The sequence below is a fragment of the Peromyscus leucopus genome, chromosome 11 (genome assembly GCF_004664715.2).
Source record: "Peromyscus leucopus breed LL Stock chromosome 11, UCI_PerLeu_2.1, whole genome shotgun sequence".
NCBI lineage: Eukaryota > Metazoa > Chordata > Mammalia > Rodentia > Cricetidae > Peromyscus > Peromyscus leucopus.
In genome coordinates, this window is record NC_051072.1 from 10,496,622 (window position 1) to 10,523,476 (window position 26,855).

At 37.6% G+C, this 26,855-nt stretch overlaps 1 protein-coding gene across 6 annotated transcripts in view; it reads right to left on the minus strand.

The window, feature by feature from the left end:
• Cdh18 (cadherin 18) overlaps positions 1-26,855 on the minus strand; it is an 886,990-nt gene that overhangs the window by 270,544 nt on the left and 589,591 nt on the right. For all 6 annotated transcript variants that reach the window (XM_028868182.2, XM_028868181.2, XM_028868183.2 and 3 more), the window contains one exon: positions 8,378-8,856. In XM_028868182.2, the coding sequence (XP_028724015.1) occupies positions 8,378-8,605 (228 nt within the window). In that variant the 5' untranslated portion in view covers positions 8,606-8,856. The remainder of the gene's footprint in view (positions 1-8,377; positions 8,857-26,855) is intronic.

Below are 26,855 nucleotides of genomic sequence, written 5' to 3' on the forward strand. Positions count from 1 at the left end.
CCACCATAATCTCATAGGTAGTAGTAGTATTAGGAAGTGTGGCATTATTGGAGTATGTATAGCATTTTTAGAGGAAGTGTATCACTGTGGGAGGGGAGCTTTGAGGTTTCCTATGCTCAAGATGACACCCAGTGTCTCAATCAACTTCCTGTTGCCTGCACAATGTAGGACCCTCAGCTACTTCTCCAGCACCATGTCTACCTGCATGCTGCCATGCTCTCTGCCATGATGGTAATGGTCTAAACCTCTGAAACTGTAAGCAAGCCATCCCAATTAAATGTTATTTTTTTTCATTTCTTCTGTAAGAGTTGCTAAGATCATGGTGTCTCTTCATAGCAATAAAATCTCTAACTAAAATAGAAGTTGGTAACAGGAACTTGGGTATTACTGTGATAGATAGGTCTGACCATGTTCTTGTTTGGTGTAATCTGGAACTTTTATGGGACACTTTGGGAGTTTGGGTTAGAAAAGCAATGGGATATTTTAAGCACTATTTAATGGGCCATATTAGTAAGAGCCTGGAAGACACTGGTGCTAAGAGTTATTTGAACTGTGATTGACTCATTCAAGAAGTTTCAGAGGAGAAGAATTTTGGTATGTTGGTTAGAGATTGTTCTTGTGATATTTCGATGAAATATGTGACTACTTTTTGTCCTTGTCCAAAACATTTACCTGAGGCTACAGTGAAGATTTTGTATTAATTCCCTTGACAGAGAAAATCCCCAAACAGCCTAGTATAGACTTGGTTGTGTGGTTATCAGTGGTAACTCAAATAAAGATCTTAAAATGTAAAGGAGCAAGCATAGCATTGTAAATTACAAAATGCAAAATTTAGGAGAAAAGAAACACAAAATGGAAGACTGGAACTGAGTCTTGTGTTCAAGAAGATGAACAGATTAAGAAATAGAATAAAGGGAGTGGTGATCTAGGGCAAGATCCTATCCAGCAAAATTTCAAATTTGTAAAAAGGAACTAAAAAAAAAAAAAAAAAAAAGCTTAGAACAAGGTATGGGAGTACACACCTTTAATCCCAGAACTTGGAAGGGAGAGGATGGCAGATCTCTGAATTGAGGCCAGAATGGTCTAGAGATTCAGTTTCAGGACAGCCAAGCTGAGGCAGTGAAGAACAGAGAGCTGGTGAAGATATAATTGAACAATGGGGCCAAGTTCCAGCAAGAAGCATAACTTGGCAACTTCAGCCACAAGGTTGTGGAGTTACAGATTGAAGAAAGTGGCCAAGGAATTTGCCCATGAGATTAAGGAAAGCTACTGAGGCCAGCCATGTGGCAGATATATCCCTGAATGGAGGAATGGAGGCCTAGTAGAGAGGCCATTGTGTGACACTGTGAAGTTGAAGAATGGATTGCCTTGGAGAACCCAAGACGTTAGAGATGCCAGAGTAAATCAATGGGATATATCTGCTGAAGAAAGCTGCTAATAGGCATTGGAACCAGCCCAAGAGAATGAAGTGTGTTGCAGTCAACAAAGGTGAATGGATTTGGAGAAATAAAGAACATTTTGGCATCAGACATGGGGATGCAGAGTTTGGAGTTTGCCCAGGTGGCTTGTAGTCTTGCTTTGGTTCAGTATTTCCTTACTATGTCCCCTCCCCTGCACTGTAGAATGGCATTATATATCCTGTGCCATTTATATTGGAAGTATGTGATCTGCTTTTGGATTTAGAATTTTACAAGTGGTTACGGTTACACGATTTTATGAATCTCAGAAGAGACTTTGAACTTAGGACTTTAAAACATTGTTGAGACTCTGATAGACTATGGGGACTTTTGAATTTGGACTAAAGGAATTTTGCATTATGGTATTGTTATAGCCTTATGGGAGGGCAGGGAGTGAAATGTGGTTCTTTGAATGGATTGGGCCCCCATAATCTCATTGGGAGTAGAACTATTAGGAGTTATAGCATTGTTGAAGTGTGTATGGCTTTGTTGGAGGAAGTATATCACCGTGGGGGTGTGCTTTGAGGTTTCCTATGCCCAGGATATTACCCATTGTTTCAGTTAACTTCCTGTTGCCTGTAAGATGTAGAACTCTCAGCTACTTCTCCAACACCATGTCTGCCTGCATGCTTCCTTGTTCCCTACCCTCATGAGAATGGACTGAACCTCTGAAGCTATAAGCGGGCCACCCCAATTAAATGCTTTTCTTTTATAAGAGTTACCTTGGTCACAGTTTCTCTTCACAGCAATACAAATCCCAACTAAGATAGCTACTTTTACTTAAATGTGATACCCATCAATTTCTCTTAGCTACTCTTCGTTTTTCCTAGATCTAATTTCATAAGTTAAGTTTCTAAAGGATTAAATACCTACATAAAATGTGACCAGTAACTCTGAATTCACAAGACACCATGAATTCATGCTGTCATTCATATGAATTTCCAATAGCATATTTTACTACATGAATTTTCCAATTTCAAAAATTATCCACTCAATAATATGACACAATTACTGGGTTCATTTTTGACTATTCATTTGCACTTTAATTTAGAGTCCTTTGACATTAATGCTGCTGAATTTTTATTTCTGAAACCCTGAACACCCCACTTTTGTATGATTTATTTTTTCTTTAATCTTAAACAAATGTTTGATATGGAAATTTAGCATTTGATAATAAAAGATATTTAGTTGTTCTTTTATATATAAACAAAAGTGCAGAAAAATGGAAGTCATCATGAAAAGCTCTCAATAATTTCACCTTACCCAACTAGAAAGCATTTTAGTTAAAGTATTGGATACAATAATTGTTCTGACACTATCATAAAACATCCTACGAACATCAAGAAGTCACTTAGCTGTTCTGTGCTTGCTTCCCATCACTTCAGCTATGTAACAAAATGACGATTTTCTTTCCATTAGAGCCTTAGAATTCCCTTTTATCATTTACATGTTTAATAAATCAACATAAGAGTGAATCTCTTCAATTCAGAGTATTGTTTGAAAGGGAAGAGAAGGAGTGAGGTAGATTTACTAACCAAGTTCTTAATTAATATATGTGATATATTCAAAGTATTATAATTTAAATCCAGGGAAAATTATGACAGTAATATAAAATAATGCACAATTTCATAAAAGTTAGTTTATTTATTTCTTCAGTAAAATGTAAGCATTTATTAACTTCTATTATCATATCTACTATATTGTGAACATTGCCAAAACTGAAGGTAAATTTAATGAAGTGGCTCTATTATTCTAGCAGAAGATATATAAAACATTTTATTCTTGATCATTTATTTTGTGCAATGAAGATAAGACTCAGATACAAATATTGTGAAATAAATATGCTTTCCTTTCTTTCATTAAAGCAAAATAAAAACAGAAATCAAGCTATTACAAGTTGTTCTACTCTTTGCTCTTTGGAGGGTCCACCACCCAGCTCCCAAATAAATATCATGGAGTCTTATTCTTACTTACAACTGCCAGGCCTTAGCTTGCCTTGTTTCTAGCCAGCTTTTCTTAATTTAAATTATTCCATTTACATTTTGCCTCTGGGATTTTTCCTTTTCTTTCTTCTGTAATCTTACTTTCACTCTGAACTTCATAGCTGCCTGTGTGATTAGGTGGCTAGGTGGCTAGGTGGCTAGGTGGCTAGGTGGCTAGGTGGCTAGGTGGCTAGGTGGCTAGGTGGATAGGTGGCTAGGTGGCTAGGTGGCTGGCCCCTTTTTTCCTCACCCCTTGATCTCTCCTCCCAGATTTCTCCTCTATTTATCCTGTCTGCCTAACAGCCCCATCTATTCTTTCTCCTGCCTTGCTACTGGCTATTAAGATCTTTATTAGACCAATCAGATCATTTAGAAAGGCAAAGAAACACAGCTTCACAGGATTAAAAAAAATGCAACATAAAAGAATATGACACATCTTTGCATCATTAAACAAATGCTCCACAGCATAAACAAATCTAATACATTTTAAAACAATACTTTACACAAAAAAACCACATGGTCTCTCTCATATTCAGATCCTAGTTTCACATCTTTTGTGTGTTTAACTGGGACCATAAGTAGAAACAAGTACAATGGGAGACATTAAAAATGGGGATAATAGGTTATAGTAATAACGAAAGTAGGTAGTTAGAATCCAAGAGCTGGTAAGGTTTAAGCAGGAAGGGGCATTTAAAAATTAGAGTCAGTAGGGTGATAAGGGTAACTTAAAGGAAGTGTGCATAAAAGTTATGCTGATGCCTCCTATTGTCAACATAATAAAAAAGTATTATGGGACATAGAGCAGAGTACATGTGACATCGGAGAAGAGGAGAGAGTACCGAGTCCATGTATTTAAGAGATAAGGTGAAAAGGAAGACAGAGTGGTGAGTCTTAACCAAAGTTAACAGTATGTGTAGGAGCCTTGTGGAAACTTACTAGTTAGTAAGATAATTTCAAAATAGACCTTAAAAAGAGTGTGAACAAAATTACCCGGCAAAAGTGAACAAATATTCTCCCAGAAGAGATGGGTTGTTAAATTTCAGTGCAAGGCATAGGAAACCTTTTTATGAGTTCCTAGTTAAATAGACCTCAGAAGATCTCCAAACAACACAGGCTATTGGCATTGACCTTGATTACCAACAACAGTATCGTTGTAAGACCTTATTGGTGAAGATGCCACATCTTTTGGGTGCATGGCTTAGAGACAGTAATTTCAATTGATGAGGAAAATTCATCCTTGAGAGCTAGCTCTCAAGTTGCTATATGGGCTGCTAAGAAAGAAAAGAAAAAAGAAAAGAAAAAAAAATTATCCAATCATTGTCTGATCCCAAACTAGACCATCCAAACTAGACAAAACTGACCAGTCTGGCAAGATCTGTTCATTTGTGCAGTAATGACAGGATTGTTATGGGGAAACTTATTAGCTTTCTCATTATATTTGATGTCTGTTGCAAAGGAAGGAATTTTAAGCCTGGCACTCTAATGATGGTTAAACCCCATGACAAGATACAATAGACTCTAGAATAGTATTTGCTATTATGAATTTGCTAAATGGTAATGTTCTCAAGTTTTCTTTTAAATATTATACCCATAATATTTATACCTGGGATTCTCTGAACTTCAGTGAAATAAGCTTCTTTTTGTAGTGGGTAAGGGTCAATGGAGAGATGTTTAACTGGTTAAAGTTCTGAGAATGAAAGATGGAATTACAGCATTAAATTGTGTATCTTTATCACACCTGCAAGACTCAGGAACATTTTGGAACATAAAAGCAGCAAAAGAATGAGAAACTCTATAAAATGCTGTCTCTGGACCTGGCATGGATATCACAGTCATGAACTCCATGGTTACCTGTACAAGACATATACAAGATCAAGACAATAAAATTCCATCTAGAATATTTGCCAGCCCACATACCTAACTTCAATTGTCAAGGATCCATTGGCATATGACATCTGCTAATGGAAGAGGAATAATTCTTGTTTAAGAGGGTGGCTGGGTTTCCCATGACCGTGCATATGGCCCCAAACCTATGTACATATCAATTATAATTACCACAACTTTTAGCATTGCTAATTTGAGATAAATTTGAGGGAGCAGTCATTGGACTCAGTGGGCCTTGAAGGCAGAAGCATAGTATGAGAAGGAGGAGGCAGAGGATGAAAGCGGTAGGAGGACTTGAGGGTGATACAGAAGTGGGTGAGGTGAAAGGGGAGGTGGGTATGACCATATTTCAACATAAATACATAGGAAATTTTAAAGAAAAAATTAAGAGGCATCAATATATATTATATAGATAATAACATATGTGCATGAGCTTAATATATTAGCTTTTCTTTTATTATATTTTAGTCTATTATTATTCCTTAGAACTTTGATTGTTTTCTAAAGAGAGACTGAAAGTGGATGGATCAATATGGGGGAGAACTAACATGGAACTGGAAGAAGTAGACGGAGGTTAAACATAGTAAAACATAGATTATGCCAAAATAATCTATTTTCAAAAAGGCAACACCAAAAAGAAAAAAATACAAAAGAAGAAACCAAGTAATTAAAAATATTATCATCCAAACTTAGTAAAATATTACCTACTTTATACCCAGAAAACAAAATGCTATTGAAAGATACACAGAGGTCTCCATTTAAACACCGCAATGTTTGTTTTGTAAATTTCCACATCCTGTAACTTTATCTGCGGCTTACCTGCCAAGACAGCCACTTCTGTCTATTACTATTAAAGGTTAAAACCCTGGACCCCCAAGCAGGAAGATCTACAGGGTTATACCACATTTGATTTATTAAAAACCCCCTTCAGAAAGATATTTTTGTGCACTTATATCAACCCGTGACTCCACATAATATTCATTTCATAATTTCACATAATAGTAGCAAACATAGACAACATTAGTTCCTTAGCACTTGCCAAATTAATATGGGAATTTAGGGACAGCGGCGAAATTGGCAATAACCTCTCAAACTCTCTTTTGTTGAAGAACACAGCCATTCATTAGAACTAGTTTTGTTTTCATCATTTCCATTAATTTTCCTAACTATTGATGTTGCTACAAAGCCCTGGGATAGATCCCTCATGTAAAGGGAAATGGCTAAGAACCCTCTTCTGTGCATTCACTGCACCCAAAGCCTGACTTAGAAATATTTTCTGTAAACAGCAATACTGAACATTTTCAAGTTTCTTTCCTTTTTGTTCTGCAGCTATTCAATTCTGCCATCATTGTGGCCAAACATCCATAGATAGTATGCAACTGAATAAATGATGTTGAGTATATAATTGGCCACATCCTTTGGTGTCAGCCTTTATCCATAAATTTTTTAATTAAAACACCAACAATTGGTAGTAGCACCCTAGCCTTCAACCCTCCTTAACACTTAGAAAATTTCAACCATAAGTCAGTGGGCACTATGTCTGAAAAAATAGCTTAGAATAAGTCCTTTCATTAAGGCATCATCTTTGTTCAGCCTAATTATGCCTAAGAAGAAGTGAAAAATAATCCTACTCTTTCCTCCCCTTTTCCAGAAAATTTAATTATTTTCACACTTATTTAAATTCACATCAAATATGCATTTCATATATAGTAAAATAAATGTTAAATATATAATATGTCTTTATATTGTTTTACCATCAAAGATCAATTTTCCTGTTTCTTTTGTTTTGCCTCCATGTTAAAAACTAAAGGATTATAGAAAAGAGGAGCGTATAACAAATAAATCATTTATAATCCATTATACTATGTTTTAATGTTCATACATTTATCCCCCCATAGAGCATGTTGCAGGGTAAAAACACACAGTGCAGATGAATCATTTGTTTTATTTTGGTATGCATATGTGAATATTGTCAAATTGTTTTGGTTCCTTTTCTGTGTTCTGTACACTGACCCCTCAAATTCTGTGTACTACAGATAACACAGCTGTATCAAAATCCCTAACAGGCCATGCATATCATTTCTTGTGATCCTGCACAGTCTACATGCAAGGGAAGTTCCATGGTCTGGATCAAGAACTATTTCGCTTTCATCAGTAGTAATAATAAAACAAAAATAATCACTCAGAGAAAAGGAAGAAGCTGAGGCTGCAGTCAGTTATCCAACCTCTGCGCTATCCATCTGTTGGGTGGGGGTTAACTATACGTAAGTACGGCTACTTCCACAAATCAGAAATTAATCAGAATTTAGTTTTCCAACTGCATTATGTTCTAGAACTGAGGTGATGAATGGTTAATTTGCTCCATATAATGAACACAAGGATTCCTCAAAATGTTGACATGTCACTCTATTTTTAAGAAATGGGAAGTTGATCTTACATTATTAATAATCTGCTAACTATGTTCTTTCATGATTTTTACCAGCATCTCAAGAATATTTAACACTTATAGAAAATAAGCAACAAATATTTTAAATTATTGATAGATATTAGACATCATGTTCATGTAAACTATAAAGCTAATTTAAGTATACATCTTAATAAGTGAAATAAATAGTAAATGTTAGGATGTCAAGTATTATCTTAACACCATATCCATGAGCCAGAAAAAAAAATAAAGTAGCAGTCAACAGTGATAGACCTTTCAAAATAATTGTGCATTTTAGTTTACCTTTATGATAACAAAGACAAACATACTTAATTGCATGCCCAATAAATCTACTTTCATTAGAGGAAAAATGAAAGTAGCATTGGGGGCAGGGGGAAGCATAATTCAGTATGTGTGAATCACTTTTATAATAGATTTAACCTGAAGGATAGTTCCTGTATTTCACAATTATTTTGAGTTCTCCAGGCTAAGGAACAGCTTTCTATAATATGTGCAGCATGCTTCTTATCTCTTCTATTTAATATCCAGGTCCCCTTTCCTCTCACCACAAGATTTCTCAAGAGATGAAAAACTAACAAGCAATTCCAAATGAATCAAAATGAACTTACTTTTCCAACATACTGTGGATCTGGTCCCATATGTTCTTCTAAAACAAAGAACTGGTTCCATACCCATCCCCTCTTGGGACGATGGTGGACTTCTGTCTCCCCTTCAGTGTGTTTGGTTTGGTTTCTGGTCACCTTGATGGAGCTGTGGTGAGCAGTTCCATAACACCTCTGCACAAAACAGAGACACACGAGGACTGGGCAGATGCAAGATGTGCTCGTAATTCTCATTGTAAGATTACTTCCCGTTCACACTCCTTCTTGTCTTCGTGGCCTACAGGGGCTCAGTGTGCATTCAAGAGGAAAGCCGAAGCATCTTTTGGAAGGACAGTCCAAAGCAGGTCATTTAGTCTGTCCATGGTTTAATTGTCCATCAGCAAAGGTCAGACCATATTTACATCCTTACTCATGCCTGGAATCACTGGGGCAGCCATTAGATCATAAGTTGTCACTGTAGGTGAACACAGCTCATCATTTTCTGCCTAATGGAAAGAGAGAATTTGTATGTGTTACTAAATACCTGAATTTTAACATTTACATTTCTTTAAAGCATGCAGCTGAAGGGTGTGGATTTGCCTAGAAGACACATTTGTGGGCTTTGCCTTGAAGGTATTTTCGAGAGATTTGACTGAGGGAAGAGCAAACCTAAATGTGGATATTCACACTTCATGGGGCAGGATTCTGGACAGAACAAAACACAGAAACAGATAAAAAGAGCTGAGCTCACGTGTATCTCTTCCTGCTCACTGACTGTGGATACAACATGAGCACAGACCTCACACTCCCACTGCTTGCCTTCATTACCATGTAAGACTACACCCATGCAAACCCTAGGCCAACACAAATCTTTCCCTTAAGTTAACTTCTTCTATAGTATTGGGTTCCAGCAATGAGAAAAGTAACCGATGAAATAGTCAGATAATAATGTGCAAATATTTTTGAAAATACACAAAAACTATTATGCTTGGAAATATTTTACATGTAATTTCCTACCTTTAATATTTATCATTAATTACACATGTACTTTTATATGTAATACTGTACTTATACTTTTGGTAGATATAAAAACAAATAATGTGTATATTACATATTAGTACTGGAGGAAAATCTACAACCACTAATTTACTAACAACAATCTGTAATTATTGGTTATTATACACAGATAAGTGTAGCCTTCACTACCAGCAAGGAAACCTCTTGCAGTAGTCAGAGAACACTACATAAAACCATAACCATTCAAAATCCAGTTATGGAGCATAGTCTCATTGGATACATTTACAATTTCCCCACCTGATGTTCAGGGATCATTGTGGAAGAGTTGGTGGAAACATAGTAAGAGCCAGAGAAACATAGTAGGAGAATGTGTCTGCTAGTAACAAAAGAAGCTATAGCCATAAGTTCTCACCAACACAACCACCAAAAACTGAGCTGAACAAGGAAGATACCAATGAACATACCATCCTGGAGCCCAGGGGTACAGCTCATGGGGCATCAACCCTAGACAAAGAACTAAAGGGAACTCAGAAAATCTGGGAAAGGAGAGGAGGTCCTTCCCAGGAAAGATCTATTGCTATACAGTGAGAAAGGGAATGTCCTGAAAAAAAAATACATAAAAAACATTATGTGGACATAAGTCATATTTAATAATATATATGTATATACAAAGTCATATATGTATGTGATAACAATCAACAAAAAATGATGCCTTGAAATTAAAGTACAAAAGGGGTGGCAATAAGGTAGTGTTTGAGGAAACACTGTAGTTAAGTTACAATATCAAAAAATGAACAATAACAAAAAAAAGTTATCTATTGCACATATAGTAGTCACTTTTAAAAAATATACTACATTTTCATTCAGTACCATCACGAACATCAATCAGGCATATAAAGTGCTTGGGCGTTTTGAAAATAAAATGGAGTAGAAGAGATGAAGCTCACTGGCAAATACATGCAGCTGAAAATCACACCAGGCTTGAGGCACAGGTTGACGGGTCAAGCGTGAGTGGCAATACCAAGTGGCTGACCCTTGGCTTCAGACATTATTGGAGAAATTATTTTGGCCACTCCACGTAGTTAAAAGGATATTTATTTAATAGCGTAACTCACAAATTAAGTAATGGGTAGGTCGCAGGGTCTGGGGAAGGTGTAATGCAGTCCAGCGGTGTTCTCCGGAGCTCTACACAGTCAATCTGCACTGGTCAGCATCCCGGTACTGAGAGAGCGCCCAGAGTGAGCGCTGGCCCATCCAGCTCTCGGGTCCCCCGGCGCCTCCCCTCGCCCTGCCTCGTAGGCGTGACAGTTGCCAGAGTCTCAATGGGGGTTGGAACTTCCAGATCCAAGCTGGAATGGCTACCCACTACATCTCCCCCTTTTTGTCTAAATAAGAAGGTTCTAAACTAATACAAGACCAAATACAAAGGAATGGTTATCAAATATTGTCCAGAAATAATGAGAGATAATGACCTAGATAAGATGGAACTACAACCAATGCAAACAATATCAAGCAAGAAACACATACTAAAATCCAGAGAAGTATAGAGCATAGGTAAACAGCATGTTATAAAGATCATTCAAAGGTGTCCTATCCTAAAGAACCTGAATCTAATACTTAATATGTTCTATCTAAGATATTATATATACCAAGTTGTAACTATAACTGCTAGTCTTCAATCCCATCAAAGACCTAGAGAATATGGCATTTAAATAACTTAGAATTCTGTTGACATGAGACACAATTGCTCCTGGCTGCACCAATTGATCCCGAGAGAATGTTGGGCTTCTAAGACATTTCCATTTGGAAGTTTGTCTTTTGGCACAAAATGGCCTACTGGGCAAAGAACTGCCCTTGCCTTGATGGCTGACAGTACAAATGCAATGCTCTCCTTTCTGGACAAGCAGGACACAAGGAAAGTGACCACTGTACTCTGCCAAGACAGGGTAAGATGGTCTCTTAAAATTCCTGCTTCTGAAAATGGTCTGTCAGATACTCTAGGCCTGTAGCCAATTTGAATGCACCAACAATGCTGAGAAACATTAGGTGACTGTCCAGGCTGCCAGCTGTCTTGGTCTACTCTTGCAAGATTCCCGAAAGTTGCTTGCATCCATCTACCATTTCTCAGGTACCATTATGTTCCTTCTCAGGTCTTTGATGTGGTTGAAGACTAGATAGTCGTAATTTCCTCAGTTATGATAAAAGATAAGTTAGCTATAAAACCTTAAACTCACAAATATAAGATAGATAGGACATCTTCTTTAATATTGTAACTATAATTCTTGCTCGGTAATTGTTTTGTTATATGTAATTTTACCATGTTAAAGTTAAAACCTTCCTTTTTAAAAAAAAAGAAAAAAGGGGAAGTGCTGTGGATATTGTTCTATATAAATAAAACACTGATGGCCAATGACCAGGCAGGAGGTAGGTGGGACAAGGAGAGAGGAGAATTCTGGGAAGCGGAAGGCTGAGAGAGAGAGACTGCAGCCAGGGCCAGGAGAAGAGCATGTAGAGACGCCGGTAAGCCACCAGCCACGTGGCAAGGTATAGATTTATAAAAATGGGTTAATTTAAGATAAAAGAACAGTTAGCGAGAAGCCTGCCACGGCCATACAGTTTATAAGTGATATAAGTGTCTGAGTGATTATTTTATAAGTGGATTGTGGGACTGCGGGGCTTGGGGAACCTGGAGAGAAGCTCTCAAGCAACAAATGGCGCCTAGCTCAGTCGGTAGAGCATGGGACTCTTAATCCCAGGGTCGTGGGTTCGTGCCCCACGTTGGGCGCCAGATATTGGAGAAATTATTTTGGCCACTCCACGTAGTTAAAAGGATATTTATTTAATGGCGTAACTCACAAATTAAGTAATGGGTAGGTCGCAGGGTCTGGGGAAGGTGTAATGGAGTCCAGCGGTGTTCTCCGGAGCTCTACACAGTCAATCTGCACTGGTCAGCATCCCGGTACTGAGAGAGCGCCCAGAGTGAGCGCTGGCCCATCCAGCTCTCGGGTCCCCTGGTGCCTCCCCTCGCCCCGCCTCGTAGGCGTGACAGTTGCCAGAGTCTCAATGGGGGTTGGAACTTCCAGATCCAAGCTGGAATGGCTACCCACTACAGACATTGTCTCAGGTACCTTCCATAATGCTCTAAGGTATGGACCCCATGTCCATGCAAGACAGATCTCCAAGCTGGGGAATGACTTCCATAAAGATTTGATTTTACTACAATAGTTTCTGCAGCTGTATCAAGAAAAGCTTGAAGGAAAAACAGTGCTAAAATCACCAGCAGTAAAAAAAAAAAAAAAAAAAAAAAAAATTGTTCATATAAGAATATAAGAAATATGCAGGATCTCAACTTACATGTTGTTGTAGATAAAGGAAATGTGACTTGTTTACTTAATAAGAACATGAGACTTTCACATACTTCATTATTAAATTTCCACCCTACATATAAGCGTACACTATCGTGTAGAGTTAAATGAATTGCATTGAGGTGGGCATAATGTTATAGTTAATTATTTTTAAAACAACTTAAATAATCATTCATGCCTGATTTTTTATGTATAGTTAAAAAACAACATTATATAGTTAGTGATGAAAATGTTTCAGTCCATCAGTAGTACTTTTTATCTATCAAAAACTTTTCTGATAAATTAGAGTTAATGATTATGGCATTTTACTGGTGGTATAAGAATCATGTAGGAGTGGAATTGGAATTTTCAAATGTCTGACAAATGTGCTATTTAAATTTTACACTATTTTTTTAGAACAAAGTAAGATACACATTCCATTGACTTTATTTAAAATGGTTCAAAATTTCCTTTAGCTCATAAGAAAAAAAGAGTATTATTTTAAGTCCAAAGTTGTACAGGCACTAGAAAAGAGTAAAATCTCACAAAATTTATTGTCATTTAAAAAAAAATAATTCCCCAATATTCCTATTTACATAAGCTAAATTCTTCAAGTCTAATTAATCACACCTACTAAAACTTTTGGCTGAAGTAACTGCCTTCAGTATTCATTCCACTTCACTTAATGCCATATTATTTTGGTGATACATTTTTAATTTCACACGAATTTTTGTCAACTCATGAATTTAAAAGAAAGAGATTTTTGTAACTCTTCTTTGAAGCCAATGTGACAAATACATGGAAGGTGTTATTATCCTAATGCTTTCTCACCATTTGGTGTGATTTTCAAATGAAATTAACATCTTTGCCCTTTATACTAAGTTATTTAACAAAGCATAATTCATGAGCACAACGTGAAGAAAGTGACTTTTGAAATGCATTATGAATATGTTGATTGAGTGATTTTTCTTTACAATGTTGATCTTGTGTATCAGTGTAAGATTACATAAGTGCACTTTCAGCTGCATGCACGTTATAACATTTTAAACTCTTATGACCGTTATGAAAAGTGATAAATATGTTGCTACGGTGAGAGAGAAACAAACATAACTGTTGCACTTTTGAACGTAACATCGTAGCTCAGCTGCTGTGTCACAGTCGAACAGTGGCTTGACTCATTGAGGCCACCAGCTGTTTCACTCCAGTGGCAAAGATGTGATCATTTCTCTGTCTTACCCACATTATTCCCTACTCCCCTCTAAGCATAGTTCTGTAGGAGTCATTTTAGGTAGTAATAAAATATTCTTTCAATAATTATATTTGTTGTTTCCCAAAGAAATACTGGCTTTGTATTTGAAGAACAGAATTTCTGATATGAGTGTGACTATAATAATTCTCCCAAAAATGTAATATCTGAAGAATAGACTATAAGAACTAGTGTAAAAGAGGGTCCTTTCCCTTGCGATCTGTGTTCTGCCTGAGATGTCTGACACTGCTTGCTAAGTTTCATCTCTGGCACTTGGAATAAATCATTTTTTATAAAAGGAGTTAATAATACCAGTAAGATCAGGGGACCCGGCTTGTAAAGTTCATTTTCAAGAATAATATGCAGTTTATATTGTTTTTTTTCCTGAGATTCATATTTCCTGCTTTCACTCCAAATATCATTTCTTGTATATATAACCTTTGACTTCAACTACTTTTTAATTTAAATTTATGAATCTTAGATTTAAAAAAAAGTCTGGAGAGAATTTTATATTTTTAAAGAATGTTTTCTAAATCACCAAGGTATAACCCTGACTGTTTTTAAATTCAGGCTCCTCTGACTCTGCTTGTTCAGTGTATCCTATCAGTGTGTACTCTCACAAATGACAGTTAAAAATAGGATATGACCCTGAGAAGATATTTCTAAAAAAGAAGAAATACAAATCAATAAGAAAGATTTTTAGAACTGTTCAGCATCTTTGGCTATTAGGAAATGAAAATGAAAAGCAACACCCCCCAATCTGAGCTCCTAAAATTAAGAAAACAAATGACATCAGTTTGGTAATGATGTTGAGAAAAGGGCCCATGCTCTGTTGCTGAGGTGCAAATTGATGCAACTATTGTGGAAATCATTGTGGAGCTTTCATAAAAAGTTCTATTTAGATATATCATGTGACCTAGGGCACCGCTCCATTTCCCACTACAGAGACATACTGTTTCATGATTATCTTATCTACTTACAATGGCTGTGCATGGTTAATAGTCTCTACTAGGTGATGATTGAGAAATGAAAATGTGGGACCCATATACAATGCAATTTTATTTAGCTGTAAAGAAAACTGAAATTATGAAATTTGCAAGTAAATATATAGAAGTAGAGAAAAGTATACTGTATGAGGTAACCCAGATTCTGGAATGTGGATGTCAAATGCTCCAACTCACATATAGATCTTAAGATTGAAACTTTAGATTGTGTGTTTAACTTAGAATACATGATGAAAAGAGCTAGGAAACAAGGAAGAGGTTTATGTGCTGGGGTGGGGTGGGGTGGGGGTGGGGGAGACTTGAGAAGGGTGGAATCATAAAGAACAAAAGATATGAAGGGGAAAAGTTGTGATAATGAAAAGGGAGACTTAAATGGGGAGAGAAATGGGATGAGTTTGTAGGGCACAGGAGTTGTAGAATGAGAAGTAATTAATACCATGGATATTTGAAAAAAAGAAAAAGAAAATTTACTATATAATATGTAAGGAGGTCAATTGGAGTTACCCAACAGAGAAGATAATAATACTCCTCCCAGAAGCCATAGATTGTCAAATAAAAAACCCGGTACCAGGTATGGGATACATCCACTGGGTTGTTGGCCAGGGACATTCCAGAAACTCTAATACTAAAGATTATAAAACCTTCATAACAGAAAATGGAGAAATCAAGTTTGTATCAACTGAGAAATTTCTTCCCTCCCCTCTATATTTCATAGTACTAGAAGGTGCTACCAGGTTGTGGAGGGTGAAACTACTGGAGACATTATACATCACAACAATTGTTTGTTTGGAAAGATACAATCATATGTGTATATAGAACATAAATATGATGAGGGCAATTAACTTCTATCTGATTGGATCTAAGGAATGTTCAACAGGAGGGAACACATGCCAAGTACTGTAAATCTATCAGTAAAGCCATAGCTCATGAGCTCACATGCCACAGAGGTGGAATCTCTTGCTATTATTTTGCCAAATGGATACAACATCAAACTGCCTTCTCATTCTCATCAAAAGTTTATTTGTGCAGTGGAGAGTAGTTAACACAGTCACTCACAAATGGTTAAAGCAGAGAGAGTAAGTGGTTATGCATTACTCAGCCTTAAATGAGGCATTTATATTACATGCCTTCCCTTCAAGGTTTGAGCTTATGGATTATTTAAGGAAAAGACCAAGAAGGGAAGATTATAATAGTTATATGCTAGGGAGAACAGAGCAAAGTGAAGCCTTCTGATCATAATCAAACTATGGTAAACTTGCAGCAGCTCAAGTTAATGGCAAAAACCTGAACTATGTCCAGTCATGCTACATTCCAGCATGAAGAGTGGGGCCAAGCCCCCAACCTTAGCTAATGAGTTATAGGCAGTTGATGTCTGCTGGAGGAGTGAGAGTCAATTTTTGTTAAGATATGACCCTTGCTTAGTTGATGTTGCCCTGGTGAGGAGGCCCATATCGCTGTGTATGAACAGCGTAAGTTGGACTCAGTGGGTATTAGAGAGAGAGAGAGACAGAGACAGAGACAGAGACAGAGAGATAGAAAGAGACAGAGACAGAACAAAATGTTGGGAAGGAAGTTGGGTGAATCTGGAAGAGTTAAAGATAAAAGTGTAGAGTAAATATGATCAAAATGTGTTATAGGCACATTTTAAATTCTCAGACAATTAATAAACAGTATAACACTTTTCTTCCTAACAGCTTGATCAATTTTTTTTTTTCCTGAATGAACCTTTCACTATCTATATAAATGGCAGGACACATGGTATGGCACATGTTGATGAAACAAAGTCACCATGAAATTTAAAAGCTTGCATTGTGTATCTTTGGTAGAGACTTACTCATCTTATGTAAAGCAATCGTACCTTAAATGTATATTCTAGATAATATATGCTACATGGGATGCCATTTATTTAGGAATTACTTTTATTTTATGATATATGAAGACATCTTGTATGAATAAAACAACAGGAGCATGGTGCTCAATACACAGAGTTGTACTTAGAAAAAACACCCCATAGGAAAAGTTTCAATGTATTTACTAATTGTATATATGTAAATGTGCATCTACTCTGAGCAAGTAGAATTTATAATAAACAAAGTTCTCAAACTCTTGAGGAAATAAGACTACTTTGGAATAGTTAAATTGAATGTAAATGTAAACATCAGACCTACCTGGAATGGGCACTTGAAGCAAAGTTCTGTTATTCTGCCTATCTGATGAACAGGCTTCCTTTTTGAGAATGACTCATTTTGAAAAGAGAACAATCTTACTCTTTCCTTGACAAGTTCTTAAAAAACCCTGAAACTGTCAGGAATATTAAGTAAGAAATGGTTGTATTGGAGTATGTTAATTGCAATAACTAGTAAAATTACAGATCTTGAAAAAAAGATCAGTATTGTTTCCTTAGTTTTGATTGAATATATATGCTATGTTATAATATACCAAACTATGACATATGGCACATATATGATTTTAGGTAATTTACCTTTCTTCACATAGCCCAAGGTTTTTCACCAGTCGGGGATACATGGAATAGCTTCCTCTACTGGCTAGGCATATTTTCAGATACTTAGCTGTCCCTGGAATTGCAGCTCCCACTGTATCTTGGATCCACTCATTACTATTTGTGTGCAATTTGTATTTCAAGTCGGTTTCTTCAGTCTGTGATGATATCTGCTTCTCAGTTTTTAAATATGTATTCATTCCTAAGTACCCATTTTAACTCTTTTCTCTATAATTTTGTAGAGGCTTTTATATTGCAGTGTACACTTTGTGAATTGAAATATTAAATTCACCCCTCCATCTGCCAATTGGTATGAATAGTTTTTGCTTAAAGTCCAAATGCAAATCTGTGTACACCACATAGAATCATTGAGAGCTTTATTCAAACCTTTTTTCTGGCTCAGAGTATCTCACCTTCTCTCATAAATATAACAATTGTCCCAGGTCAAATTGTTTGCTTACATCAAGGATAAAATATTGTTCTCCTGCTTCAGACAGTGATACATGCATGGAATCACAGTATTGGAAAGACTAAAGCAGAATGATAATGGTATGAAGTATGTTTGGCCTGCACTGTGAGATCCATTCTAGCCTGTATTATACAAAAGACTTTATGTGAAAACTAACAAATGAAAAGTAAAAATTTGTAGTATGAATCCTAGAAGGTCTTATTAATAAAAACAAACCCGGAGCTAGGTATTGGGGTGAACGCTGAAATATCAGAGAAACAGAACCAGCCACAGCAACCTCACCTTGACAATTCCTCATCTGATCCTGTTTCCTCAAACTGAAAACCTCTGTGTTCTTATCCAGAATGAATCTCAGCTGAACTGCTGCTAAAAGCCTAAAAGCTTTACCAGCTATAGCTCTTGGGCCTCACGTTTGATATACCTTTCTGCTTTCTGCCATCACTTCCTGGGATTAAAAGTGTGTGTTACCATGCATGACTGTTTCCAGTGTGGCTTTGAACTCACAGAGATCCAGAAAAATCTCTTCCTTCAGAATGATAGGATTAAAGGTGTGTGTGCCACTATTTTCTGGCCTCTATGTCTATCTGGTGGCTGTTCTGTCCTCTGACCCCAGATAAGTTTATTAGGATGCACAATATATTGGGGGACACAATGTACCACCACAAAAATTTATTATAATTCCTGTACCTATCACTTGAAAATCTAGATATCAAAGTTCCTTGTTATAGGCTTTGTCTCTAAATTTCTGTAATCTTGATCTGATTTTAATAGAGAAGTCTACTATGTGATCACTATTTGTTTTGCCAAAAGAGCTAACAAAAGCAATTTAAGGAAGTAAGGGAGTATTTTGGCTCACACTTTGGGGATGTAGTCCTTATCTGGGAAGTCAGGAGATTTGTGAAGCTTACCCTATTGTCACAAAGCAGAAAGTGACCCATGATAATACTGAGCTCACTTTATCCCCTTAATTTATTGTAGAACCCCAAAGCATGAACAGTGTCATGCAAGATTAAGGTGAATCTTTCTAACTCAAATGACATCATCTGTAAAATCTGAATTAGAAATTTCTAGAACCTTATCCCTTTGTAATTTCTAGATCTTTGAAATGGACAATATTGACCATTGCACCTTTGTATCAGCGTTGTATTAGCCTTTTCATAGTGAATGTATTTTCCATCCCCAAACTTACTGGTTGGGTTTATTTCATTATTATAGCCAGTACATAAACATTTGTAGCGTGAGGGAGAAAATAACTTGAAAGTGAATAAATTACTCCTGGCTCTGGCAGCACTTACGTTGTTCAGATACTTTGCTAAAGTTTGTGACATTTAAAACAGTACTGTAGAATCAAAGTAATTTAAAACATGCGTTGACTCAGTTAAGATAACCTGCCTTCGACTTAAAGTTGTGTTTTAATCAAGTTTCAAGTTACCAGACAATAAAACTCCATTATACCAATAAAATCTTGCTTTTACTAAGTTCTTTCACATGTAGAGAAAACCAAGCAATTCGAGGGTCAAGACAGAAGTCAGTCTTGTATTCATGTTGTCCTTGTCGCTAAAGCTCAGATTATCTGCCCGGGGGTTGGTTTTGGAGTCTTCATGGCCAAGTGTGTCAGTCACACTGCAGCAGACACATCTCAGAAGGCACCCTGGCATTCGTTATGTGCCTACGGAGCAACATGACCAGGACATGAAGCCTCTAAGGACATGCTGCTTTTGGAAGATATGCCAAAACCGAGAAATTCCTCCCTAATGCAAGCTGCTCCATCCCAAAGATGGACAGATGTGGGGTGAAGTATGTTTCTGGGAGTAGGCCGTCACTCTCTTAGGATGGTTCATTCCTTGAACCGTTTCAGGTTATTCTGAGAAGTACTTGCCAAGGGGAGGTAAGTGCTATTGATGACGGCTGGGGCACCATCCTAAAGACAGCAAACGTTTGAAGAACAAAGCTTCTGGGCAGGTTTCTCTCTCAAATAATTTCAATAAAGTGGGCAAAATAGACTTTGCATGAATTTCTGAAGCATGTGATTAGAAGCTTTAACTGAGGCTTCCAATGACAGGTCAGTTTTATATTGTTTAATTACTTAAACAACATCAAATAATACTACATAGTGTAACTATTGGACATCCAATACCACAGTAATTTAATGTATCTCTTCTCTTTTCATAGAATTATTAATGTGAGGTGTATATGTAACATAAAGTTTGAAAAAGTTAAACAATATACTTGAAAGAGATAAGAAACTTAAAAAAAAATCACTTCATTTGGATTTCAGAAGTTTCCTGTGTAGATGTGAATTTCACATACTGTTAAAACCACGTGACTAGTTCTTTCTTCATCATTCGGCATTGGTTCATTGAACAGCCACAATGCTGCCGTCACTTCTTTAAAACCAGGGATTACTAATTAAGTACATGTTGGATATCCTTGGTACTGCTAGGATTAGTTAAAATGTACATAAATAAACATATGCAGATATTTGGTATTACAGTGCATTCGATGGGAAAGAAATAAACAAGCAAGAAACTACACACACACATTTTAATGAGGAATGAATTTAGGGTTCAACAAAATTAGTTGTCAAAAAGAAGTTCTTTGTCTTAGTGATTAGTGATGCTGGGCATGACTTCAGGTGCCTTTCAAACATTGGCACGTTGTTTTCTGCTGCAAATGTCTAAGTACATTGTCTATTTTAATCTCTCTTTTTTTGTTGTTTTGCTCTTGAGTTCTAGGGATGTCATGTACTTTAGATAATAACCTAATAACATTAAGGATTAAAAATATTTCTTCTGTCTTGAATAAGATTCTATCCTTATTTTTTTTTTAAAGAAACTCCTTGTACTCTTCTTAATCTCTTTTCCTTATGGGGTCAAATAATGGATATGTTGGTTTGTTCAATTGTGCCCATGAATTCCTTAGACTTTCTTCTCTGCAGCAGAGACAATATCCAATGAACTGTCTTTATATCCCTTTGTTCTTTTTTAGCTTGACAAAACCTGCTGGAGAACTCTTACTGTAAATTATTTCCAGTTCAATTATTGCACTGCTCATTTCCAAAATTCATGGACTTAAACAAAAATCTAGTTCACTATTGAAACTCTCATATATTTTAGGTAATTTTTTTTCTGAGCTTGTTAGGCATTTTTTATATACTTTTAATTCATTAAGTGACATTTACATTTTATTTTTAAGGTAGTATGTATTAAATAAACATGAATTTGATTCACAATGCTTCTGTTTGCTTACCCTTTGTCTTTGAGCTATGAGTTATTAACATCTAATGGTTTCAGAGCCTAGGACATTGAAAGAACATGTTCCATTATAGGTTGTACTTATAATTATGTGAACTAATTGAAAATAGTATAACTAAGAACTCTTCCTGTTCCATGGTATGAATGCTAGTGAGCAATATTATAAGGTTTTCAGAAAAGAGCAAACTTCTACGAAACAACAACCAAACATGACAAAACAAGATACAATAAGACAAGGCAAAAGTTCTCATGTTGGGGATGGAGAAAGCAACCAAATAGGAGAAAAAGAGTAAGAAAAAGGAAATGGATCTAAGGGAAAGGGGAGGGGTGGGGTGGGGGAGCTAGGAGGAGTGAAGGGCGGGGAAATTATAGTCTGAATGTATTGTATGAGAGAAGAATCTATTTTCGATAAAATATATTAAAAAACAAGCCTCCTGAACTGAACTCATTTTTCCCTCTTTTTCATTTAATAGTAATTTATTTGTTTACTTTTTGCATTTGCTCACGTGTGTGGGTTTACGAGCGTGTGTACATCTTTGTGTGCCTGTGTCTATAGGAATATGTAGAAGCAAGAGAACAAGCCTGAGTGCTCCACAGTAGCTAATTTGAATTTTTAAGCCATGGTCATCTTGCTGTTTGAAATGCAATTTTCATGAGGATCAGGGTCTACAAATTAGACTAGCCTAGTTGGTCTGTCAGCCCTGGGTTTGCAAACATGTACCACCCTAACAGCATTATAAGTGGGTGATTCAAACTGCCTCAGGTACTTATGTTTACATGGTAAGTTTGCTAAATGACCTATCTGGAAGCTACCACATTCTTATCAGATACAAGACTTTAAAAATATTTTTGTGTTTTAATTATGTATTTATGTATATATAGGTATGTGCATGAATGAGTGTAGGTTTCCTCAGAATCCAGAAGAGAGTACTTGATCACTGGAATTACACTTTCAGGACATTGGGATTTGTGTTATGTGGGTGTTGTGATCCAAACTTAGGTCTTCTCCAACTGGAACTGAGCTTAAGTAGTTGAACCATCTCTGTAGACCACACTTTTTTAACCTATATACATATTTTAAAGATTACATATACATTTCTGTTATCATGTGGTCTATAAGTTTTAAAAAATGTGTAATGATAATCAACTACAAATAGTGTGCAAGAGAGATGTGATTTTTCTCAAATTATTATTTCTCCTGCAGCTTAGAGAAGTCAGTCATGCATACTTAAAAAAAGAATTTAAAAGAGATAAGCCTCTTACACATTATAAATGGGTCAAAATTTACTGTCTCTGAAAACTAATTTAGATGAAAAAAACAATCTATGCATAGGTTGCCTTGTGTCAAGTGGTAGGGGTGATTTGACTGTGTGGATTGGGGGTAGAGAATACACAGGAAGGTTGCAGAACATTGCTACCTCTTTGATGCAGTTACTCAGGCCAATTAAAGGAAATTAACCAAATGTTTTCAAGGAGTTACTAAATTTCAAGTTACTAATGCTACAATATCCATTAAGTACCTCATTTTTTTTAGAAGAAACACTGAAAGTCCAAGATTTTTGCTATTACTATCTGAAAATTCATTGAAATTTTATTTGCAATTTGGTGTGCATGTCTCCAGCTTTTGCATTACCCAGTTTATATAGCTTTATAGCTTATGGCAATTAGGAAATCAAGTGGGGGAAATGATGCATAACACAATCATTCAAAAGATGGAATATAAGGAAGGGACTCCTGGTTGTATTAACATCCCTATGGATATTGCAGTTAAATTCTCTTAGCTGCTGAATTATTATTTTTTGAGTCTTGAAGATGAAACTGCAACAGAATTGTGTACTATCCTCTAAAGTGTTATTAGATACATTGCAGATAGGATTTCCTGGGGAATTCACAGCATTTTAAAAATAATTGCTGCACCGGAGTCTTACAAAATAAAGGCTTTTCAGTTGATGTCTTTAAGAGCTATTTATAAAACTACAAAATTACCCTCAGAATTAAAATTACAATCTATATGTATTAATTGCTATCATGAAAATATTTATTGTTTTTATGGTTCTGTCATTTGACCTTACAACTCTTTTGTCTACTAAGTGGGAAAATCAACAAGTAACAACAAATTTAGATATAAATTGCATAAGAAAAAAATTTCCTTGGATCTAACTTGTACTTATAAATGACAAGGCAGCTTGTCTTGGTTGAGATAAGAAAGTAGGGCGAACTAGCCACGGAAAGCAATTCAGTAAGCATTGTTCCTCCCCCATGGCCTCTACTTTAGTTCATGTCTCCAGATGCCTGCCTTAAGAGTTGCTCTGACTTCTCATCGAGGAGCATTGTAAACTGTAAGATGAAGTAAATCCTTTCCTCCAAAGTTGCTTTTGCTCATAGTGTTTATAAGAACAGACACCAAACTAATATTGTGTTCACTGGAAGTATCACAATAAGCACAAGTTTACATGCTGATGTTGATCTGTAGGTGACTGTTTGACAGCAGAATGCCATGTATATGCAGTAGAACTCCAGGACAGGTAATAGTATCATCTCTGAGCTACACCATTAAAAGAAATTAACATGCTTCAGAATAACGTAAAAACTGTTTTTGTCGTGGTGTTTTATTACAGCAACAGAGAGGCAACTAATACAAGTATTTATGATAGAAGTTTGTCTTCCCCCTGCACAGTTTATTTTAAATTATTCATGTCATTTTTGCATATTTATTTTGACTATTTCCTAAAAGCCAACAAAAAGAGGGAAATCATGCCTGGTACAGGAAACCTATCCAACTACACACAGCTAGTGAAGCCATGAATCTCAAAGAACTTACCTCCACCACTTACTAAACCAGCATAACTACAATCTAAATATTTCTCCTTTACTACACAGAAATGAAGGCCTTATTCCTCATCAAGGGACATTTACTCTGCAACAGATGGGGACTACAAGAGGTCAAAGCCACTCAAAATGAATAGCTGTGGAGCTCAGTCCTAGCGAATAGACCTAAAAATCAACTCCTCTGCCTAAGACTCAGTGGACATAGAAGGAGGAGGAGGTAAGAGTTATAGGATCAGGAAGTTTGCTGTGAGATTGTATCAGCTAATAATTTCAGGAGTTATATCCATAAAGTCTCATCAGCATGACTGACTGTCTAAACATGACCTGGACAAGGTCAACAACAAGAGTTGTGCATAGTGGACAGGGGAATTATCATGAGGCCTCAACCACACACAGAGAACTACAGGCATGGAAGGAATTCTCAAAGTAGAATAAATAGTCTTCCTCAGAGAAGGACAGGCCAACTGGTTATCCAATACTAAACAGAAAGAACTCAAAACATACATATAAGTAACATTATACAGTCCGAGGAGGAGATATTTTGAAATACATATTTATATACATATATAAATATAACAACAATTAGTGAAACAAGAAACCCTGAATTGAAAGAGAGCAAGATGTTGGCAAACAGGCTTCTTGGCCCCTTAATGGCCTCTGTGCTCCCTGTGCGAGGGCGGTGGAGGGTGCAGATGTTACAAAGGGGCCCAGGGTGCAGAGAGGCTCAGCCAGGGACTTGTGTGCCCTGTCCCCTTGCAGAGAAAGGCTACATGAGGAACTTTTCTTTGTGCTGTCTGCAGGGTCTGTGTAGGTCCCAGTTTTTATTTCTGAGATGTCTCTTCCTTGGACCATAAGAGCCTCAAGGCAAGCAAACCTATTCTTAGACACTTCCCTTTTCCTTCCACAATATTTTCATGAACGGTAGGGACAGTGGTGGTCAGGAAGGAGGTAAGAGGGAAAGCATGGTGGCAGGAAAAGCATGGGAGACTCACAGACCAGTGTTAAAGTCCCAGGTTCCACATTGCCTCTTTGCTTTTGGTCTTGACCCTGACTTACACAGCTGTCATTTCATCGGAACCTCAGAACTGCCTTGAGACCGTGGAATTACCACCATGTCCCTGACTTTGAAGCTGAGAAAACAAGCACAGGATGGCATGAATGAGTTTGACAAGGCTCTGCATCCCATCTCTGCCTTCTAGTGTGAACCTGACATTGCCTAGTTGTGCAGCTGCTCTGCAGCCCATACTCACAGAGTCAGCCCACAGTGCCTGTGGACTCAGATGGTGACTCTCTGCAAGAGTAAATACACTATTAAGCAGAAGCTGCTGGGGTGGGGGTGAAGTACAGCTGAGTCACTCCAGGACAACTTGGAATGGATGGGCACTCGTGCCAGGACACACCTCTAAGGGTTCCACCTGTGTAGTGGGTAGCCATTCCAGCTTGGATCTGGAAGTTCCAACCCCCATTGAGACTCTGGCAACTGTCACGCCTACGAGGCGGGGCCAGGGGAGGAGCCTGGAGACCCGAGAGCTGGATGGGCCAGTGCTCTCTCTGTGCGCTCTCTCTGTGCCAGGAAGCTGAACGTTGGAGGTGGAGAGAGCACACAGAGAGAGCACTGGCCCATCCAGCTCTCGGGTCTCCAGGCGCCTCCCCTGGCCCCGCCTCGTAGGCATGACAGTTGCCAGAGTCTCAATGGGGGTTGGAACTTCCAGATCCAAGCTGGAATGGCTACCCACTACACACCTGCATCCTCTAGCTTCTCTCCTCTGGCTTTAACCTAATCCCACTCTGAGAGGGAAGAACAAGCCTACTTTGGGGTCTTGTGTGTCCTTCTGGGGATGGTTCTCCCAACCCCGTGGCTTCTGCACCCAGTTTCATGCCCATAGAACCAAACAGGTTGTCTGCAGAGTGTGAACCCTCTGCCATCCTTACCAGGATATCCAGACTGGACAGGGTGACCCTCGAGGAGCCCTCGGCAGTTTCAGGAGGGAGACGATATGTTATGGGAAAGGAAAGGAGATGTGATGGAGATGGAGAGAGGGGGCAGCCTGGGACACTGAGGAGAAAGAAGCCATAGAGCAAGAAGTGAGGGTGAGGGAAGAGCTTGTGAGGACCCCATACCCAAGTTCTGAGCCCACAAAGAATGGGCTTCAGTAGAGACAGTGCTTTGGACTTCCCTCATGCAGCAGGGAAGCACAGGAGACACAGGCTGGTAGGCAGGAGGAAGAACCCGGAAAGCCAGCTCTGACCCTTGCAAACCTTGACAATTGTAGTGATGGGAAGGGCCTGGTTTCAAGAGGGGAAGACAGGACAGTAGGGCTGGAGTACTGCTTGAGTCCCCTTATTCTGTCCTCTTGTCCCTTCAGGTGGCTCCTGCCAGCTGGTTCCAACAGGATGGTGCTGTGAATATCGCTCTATATAAATAAAACACTGATGGCCAGGGACAAGACAGGAAGTATAGGCGGGACAAGGAGAGAGGAGAATTGGGGAAACAGGAAGAAAAAGGGAGAGACACTGCAGCCACTGCCAGGACAAGCAACATGTAAAGACGCCGGTAAGCCACCAGCCATGTGGCAAGGTATAGATTTATAAAAATGGGTTAATTTAAGATAAAAGAACAGTTAGCAAGAAGCCTGCCACAGCCATACAGTTTATAAGTAATATAAGCATCTGAGTGATTATTTTTATATGTGGATTGTGGGACTGCAGGGCTTGGTGGAACCTGGAGAGAATCCCTCCAGCAACAGGATGGTAAAACTCACCACCCATTGCCAAAGCAGCAGACTGTCATCTCTCTCTGCCTCCAAGATAGAAATATATGCTGTTCACCCACCCCGCCCTT